At 52.3% G+C, this 6,127-nt stretch overlaps 4 protein-coding genes across 4 annotated transcripts; 1 reads left to right on the top strand and 3 right to left on the bottom strand.

The window, feature by feature from the left end:
• Positions 1–321: 321 nt before the first annotated feature.
• GNI_020100 (CobW/P47K family protein) lies at positions 322–1,668 on the bottom strand (the record flags this gene model as incomplete). The annotated part of the gene is made up of 1 exon (XM_011135963.1): positions 322–1,668. The coding sequence occupies one exon, from the start codon at positions 1,666–1,668 to the stop codon at positions 322–324; it is 1,347 nt and encodes a 448-aa protein (XP_011134265.1).
• Positions 1,669–1,939: 271 nt separating this feature from the next.
• Positions 1,940–2,779, bottom strand: GNI_020110 (hypothetical protein; the record flags this gene model as incomplete). The annotated part of the gene is made up of 1 exon (XM_011135964.1): positions 1,940–2,779. The coding sequence occupies one exon, from the start codon at positions 2,777–2,779 to the stop codon at positions 1,940–1,942; it is 840 nt and encodes a 279-aa protein (XP_011134266.1).
• Positions 2,780–3,040: 261 nt separating this feature from the next.
• Positions 3,041–3,817, top strand: GNI_020120 (hypothetical protein; the record flags this gene model as incomplete). The annotated part of the gene is made up of 1 exon (XM_011135965.1): positions 3,041–3,817. The coding sequence occupies one exon, from the start codon at positions 3,041–3,043 to the stop codon at positions 3,815–3,817; it is 777 nt and encodes a 258-aa protein (XP_011134267.1).
• A 211-nt stretch (positions 3,818–4,028) lies between these two features.
• On the bottom strand, positions 4,029–5,058 carry GNI_020130 (small GTPase family Rab subfamily protein; the record flags this gene model as incomplete). Its single annotated transcript, XM_011135966.1, has 4 exons — positions 4,029–4,360; positions 4,530–4,595; positions 4,634–4,666; positions 4,842–5,058. The coding sequence occupies 4 exons, from the start codon at positions 5,056–5,058 to the stop codon at positions 4,029–4,031; spliced, it is 648 nt and encodes a 215-aa protein (XP_011134268.1).
• Between the last annotated feature and the right edge of the window lie 1,069 nt (positions 5,059–6,127).

A 6,127-nucleotide genomic window follows, 5' to 3' on the forward strand; every position in this document is an offset into this window, starting at 1 on the left:
TCCACTGGTCGAGATCGCACCGAAGCATCCACCGGTGGCGCTCACGAGGAGGCCGTCACATAGAGACTTTATATAACAGCTTGGAACCTAACCCGAAAGTTAACCTGTCAGGTGTCAACTTGTCACGTGTCAACCAGCCACGTGTCAACCAACCAGACTTGCCAAACACGCAAGCTGATTGGAGTGCAGCTGGAGTAGCTGTCCTTCAGAATACAAACATGTTCAAAATCGTCTCTCTGTCCAAATCTCGCCCAATGAAGAGGCATCGAGTCTTGCCCTCTAACACAAAAGGAATGAGGCAGTAGTAAACCCCGCAGGAGTTCACTTGCAGGATACCGAACCCTGTTGTCGAAGTTGCACCCAGCAGAAGTGTGTGTTTTGCTTACTTATGGTTGCGTTGTCGAGATTAGATATGGCTACAGACTCCCCGCATATTTGGAGTTCTGCCCAGTGATTAGTATTGGTCTGTATTAGTCCTTTTGCTCTATACAGAAGGGGTTTCGTTTCCCAGACCCAGTTGCATAGTCTGCACTCCAGTTCCGTTAATTGTTCGGTCGAGAGCACGATGTCCGCTGAGGTCCGGCCACCGATGACGACTCGGCTGATGCCATGGACCCATTCATGGGGTTCGGGATAGCTGCTCACGGGTTGTGTAATTCCGGCATAGAAGTAGTCGTCAGAGAGATCTGCGGAAAGGAGGCCGTGATCTCCGAGCAGTTTTTCGAGGTCTAGGCTTTTGCTGTCGCCCTTGTCGCGAGATAGCACGCGAACCAACGAGGTGGGCGCTTCTTGGCTGTACCGGCACGTTGCCTCGCCTACACAGCACGTACAGCCCGGGTTCGAGCGGGCCAGACGCAAAAGTGACCCAATGGGCACGTTTGAGTATACTGTGTCCACAATCATGGCGTCCGGAGCCATCGCACGGATCCGGCTGTGCCACTTGCGTAGGTGACACACACGCTCCTCCGCCGCTATCAGGTCCACTTTGTTACATAACACCATATCTGCCGACACCAAAAATCGAACCAGCAATTCGCTGCAACTCAACTGGTGCTCACCTTCAACCGCCTTGCTACCTCCGCCTCCTTCCTCTGCCTGACCACTTGTTGCTGCCCCATCTGAGCTTGTCGCCGTCCGGGACGCTGCCACCGGAGACGCTGCCATCCGGGAGGGAGGCCCTGGGGTGGTGGTGCTTGTCCTTGCGGGGCCAGGTGAGTCCGTAGTAGAGACATGACCTGGCAGTAAGAGAGAGGTCCTGTGGGCATCCAGGACCGTTACAAGTGCCGTCAATCTCGCCAAGTCGTCCACCGGGTCGAAGGAAGAGATGAATTCGTCTGCGACCGCAATGGGATCAGTGAGGCCCGAGATCTCGGCGATAACAAAGTCAAAAGGAGCGCCCTTATTCTTCTTTATGAGGTTGTTGATTGAGGCAACAAAGTAGGACTTGGCAGAACAACAAACACACGTGTTGGGAAGCTCCATGACCACACCAATGTCTTCGTCTTCCTCCACCAGCAGCGGGGCCTCGAAGTCCATCGGGCCGTCCGAAAATTCGTTCCGAACAACTGCTATCCTGTGACCATCCACATTCTCCAACAAGTTCTTCAACAAGGTGGTCTTGCCTGAGCCTAGAAAGCCGCTGAGAATAATTACCGGCGTAACTGGCATGCCAAAATAGCCGCACCAAAAATCGATAGTTTCGGGGCAATCAAATCCTGGAGCGGCCCAGCTCATTACTGACGGCAACCCACTACCGGGAGCAACTACCGGAGTGTTAGTAACCCACAACGGAGTCACGAAACATACCGTCGATGTATATGGAATGGTGGAGAGCGGGTGGATGTACGCGAGAGCGGGTGTGGGCAACCACACAGTTAGAGCACAGAGTTAGGGCACAGAATCTTATCACAGAGTCATACCATAGAGTTACAGCACAAGGTTAGACCACACTGTCCTCAAAATCGCATTCTAAGGTGGGATTCTCGTCGTCGAGCATTCGCATTAGAAGCCGCCAGTTTTCGTCTTTGTACCGGCTTTCCCATCCGGCGAACGAAAGGCGTGGAGGCCGCAGTTGGCACTCCCAGCTGAGGCCGGTATAGTCTGGTTGCATGAGTAATCGTGCGAGAAGTCGTTTAGCTTTGATGCTGATGGAATCGCGGCGGCCCGAGGTAGTGGCGGACGTGACACTTCCGCGGGGGCTGTCGGCAGGCGAGGAATGCTTGCGTTGACAGGGTGTCTTTCGGCTGGTGACGGGGAGCGTGTAAGAGGAAAGTGTCCTGAGCCGTTGGGGTGTCCGAGGTGCGAGGATCCGGCGTTGCCCGAATTCCTCTTCCTCGACACTTGAAGAAAGGCCCATCGATTTCGGTTGCAGCAATCTAGTGGTAGCTTTCTTACAGAAAGAAGGCACGGTTTGCAGAGCGGGCGGGCGAAGCACTAGGGTCAAACGGTCTGTAGGTTCCTGCAGTTCTGCTTCATCGTCTGTGTTGTGTTTTAACGTCCTAGTGCACTTGGTTCGACAGACTTCCGCCGCGGACAACACATGCCTCTTGAACCAGATTTGTGCAGGCAGCACGAGCTGCGTAATATCCAGGCCACGACCCCGCATCAGAGTTAAAGTCACTAGCCCGACGACTGAGCCCATTGCAGTCAGCGCTGCGGCCATATCGTCCTTGTTTGCTTGAGGCACATCGGGGTAGTCTTCAAAAGGAACTATCAGGTCGTCCGCATCGCCTTTACAGGATTGACAAAATACCAACAGCGCAACCCACAACCAGTCCATCAAAAATATGGGGTGTATGCAATCCAAAATCAACTCACGACCGGTGGAAACCCCCACCACCCCTAAACTACCCAAATACGTCACCGCTGATCCAGGTAAATACAAGCACTTCTAGCCAGATATTACCTTGGACTTTACGACCAACACGACCGACTCAGAGGCAAACACGCGTGTGGTTGCGTCATCATAATGGCCATACCAGTCACGTGCCACAAGACAGACAGCACGCCACAGGACACACTGCCCCCCACCGCGTAGGCCATGTCAGCCACTTGCAACGTGTTTGTGTTAGACCTAGGGTGGCGAAATGTCTCGGAGATGGGTTATCCAGCGGTCGGCTTCCATTTGTCGTTTCAGAACGAGAGATCTGGTGTGTCATTGAGCGATTTAGACTTGGTGAGTTTGAGTATTAACATAGCTCGACGTGCGGCTAACTTGGCGGATAAATATGGGATTACTGATGCGAGGGATTTGCAGTCTCAGATGAATTTATTGGATGCGCTTAAGGATGATGGGGGCAATGGGGTCATGCCTGAGGATATTGATCGCGAGACGCATAAGGTAATGAAGCAATTTGGGTGTCCAAGATTCGGATGGAAGCTGAAATCGAGAATTGAAGAGACTTCGCCGCTTATACGGAACCACCCAGAAGTATTTCTGCAACCACCGAATGTAGAAGATCGACAGGCACTGTCGGAGCTAGCTGCTGTACCTGATTATTTGCAACTAATGTCCGACCAAGATGGTAAACTATGTTTGTTGGATGTGGCAGAAATAGCAATGAACATTGCCGAACAGCTCTTCCGATTAGAAAAAAGTGAGGCAGAAGGTCATAAGGTCCCCAATGATATATTCAGTTGGAGAATACTCGAAGACATGTCCGATGCACAACACACTAACCCCCTAGAATCGCGCATGAGCGCAGCTGTGCCCGTGGCCACTCCAGAAGGAGAGGCCCTCATGTTGATCCCAGAAGAACTCATCATGAATGTAGCATCATGGGTCCAAGCCACTTATCTCACGGCACCCGTATTTTAACCAACTTGTCAATGACCTGATGCGCCTGATAACATATTATGCACCAACACAATATCATGCAGGACCGACCAGCCGGTCGGCCACTCACATAATACTCCGCATTACATAACTCTCGCCCGTCTAAAATAACTGTCGACCATCTAAAATAAGTCTCGCCCGTCTACATCCGTGGACGGCCTACATCCGTGGACGGTCTACATCCGTGGACGGTCTACATCATGTAGCAACAAGCTGGCCTATGATTCTCCGAAAAGGAATCCGTGGATAAGGAACCGGCATAAAGTGGACTCTGGTACGCCGATCCAGTGACGTTGGCTGTGCTGGCGGCTTTTCCAGCTAGGAAGAAGAATACATCCTCGACACCGAAGCCGGTCAAAGCGCTCGTTTCAAAAAACCGGATTTCCTGCGAAAGCGCGAACGCCTCAGCTTCCTCATATGAAACTTCTCGCTGGGACGCATCACAATCCATTTTATTACCAACCAGCACAATCGTGACGTGCTTGGGACAATGTTCTCGGATCCCATTCAGCCATGAGCTTATATCTGCAAAATATGTGTAGCACAGCGCCCAGCGGTTGACATAAAGACAGCACGGTAACCCAGCGCTAGCCCAGCGCACAGCGGTAACCCAGTGCTAGCCCAGCGCACAGCGGTAACCCAGTGCTAGCCCAGCGCCCGGTGACAGCCCAGCGGTTAACATACAATATCTTACTTAAATAGGATTGCCGATTAGTGATATCATACGTCAATATAAATCCCTGACTATTCCGGTAGTATGCTACAACAGATTGGATGGCGGCGAATCATTTTGCTTACAATATGTCAAAGTCCTAAAGCGTTCTTGTCCAGCTGAAAAATACGAAGCTGTGGGTGGGTGATGTCGCTACGGGTGGCGAAGCTATGGGTCATGTCGCTATGGGTGGCGAAGCTGTGGGTCATGTCGCTATGGGTGGCGAAGCTGTGGGTCATGTCGCTATGGGTGGCGAAGCTGCACGTGGTGGTGATCTTATGCACGAATGTTTACCGCTATCCCATATTTGAAGTTTCACTTTGGAGTTATGAACGTTCACAATCTTATTCTTGAAATCGACACCTATTGTAGCGATATGACCGGGGTTAAAACCATCTTCTGCAAACCGGAGCAGAATACAGGTTTTGCCAACATTGGAGTCACCCAACATGATGGTCTTGAGCATCACGTCGAAGGTGGCATCTCGTTGGTTAGATAATCGTATGACCATAAAAAAAGATCACGAAGAATCTCATGGGGGAAGGTTTAGGTGGTCCCAACATGAAGTGGTGGTCACGACGGCAGGTGGTCACGACGGCAGGTGGCCGGTGGCTTTCGCTGAAGGAAGGACGTCTAAAGCGGACGTCCAAAGGTGTCGGGGCGCTTTCGCCATCGTAGTCCCTATTGAGCTACTGAGGCTCTGGAGTGCGAGCACCACCAGGGCTTGATGGGTTCGGTGGTGTACTTTCCGTTAACGGTGAGTTGATGAGCACAAAGTCCGATGGGTCTCGGGATCGTGTCGGATTTGTTTGCCTCGTTCATGAGTTTAAGGAGCTCAGGCGCATCCGGTGGCATTTGCCACATCGAGCATTCAAGTGAGGGTGTGAGGTTCGGAGTCGCTTGGAGAGCTTGGTGCAATTCTTGCTGCCACCTTTTTCTGAGATGGCCATGGTACGCAGCGCACGTCTCGATCTCCTCCAGGGAATTGCAGTTCTTGCCCTTCATAACAATGTACTCGTTATCAAACAGGAGCGGCAGACCCAACCAAGACATTACACACCTGATCTGGTGCCGCCTCCCAGAAAGAATCTCGATCTGAAACTCGACCAGTCTTGTTTTCTCCAACCCAGCTTCTTTTACACGGGCAACCTGGTCGGGGTGCAGAAGTGTGTCGTCAGGCACACACTCCACAGTCCTCAGACACTTGACCCGTGTGACACACTCCTTCCAACCCGGGTGCTGCACGTCCGACACCAAAACCGGCGTCGTCCGGTCAAATACATTCCCTGGTGGACTGTAACTTGTCACCTCCCACCAACCGGCAGACGCAGACCCCAGACAACCCTCCAGCAACGACTCCGCCGCGAATACGCTTTCTACGGCCGCGCTGACCGCCAAATACGTCTTGTTCCCCAGCCCGATCGCCTTCAGACTACACTGGGACTTTTGCCCACCCTTCCTACCTGCGCCTGCCCCCGATATCTCTGCACCAGATACCTCTGGACTTAGTCTAGTACTCGGACTTAGTCTAGTACTCGGACTTAGTCTAGTACTCGGACTTAGTCTAGCACCTGGACCCT

Source organism: Gregarina niphandrodes, assembly GCF_000223845.1.
Source record: "Gregarina niphandrodes unplaced genomic scaffold scaffold00003, whole genome shotgun sequence".
Lineage (NCBI taxonomy): Eukaryota > Apicomplexa > Conoidasida > Eugregarinorida > Gregarinidae > Gregarina > Gregarina niphandrodes.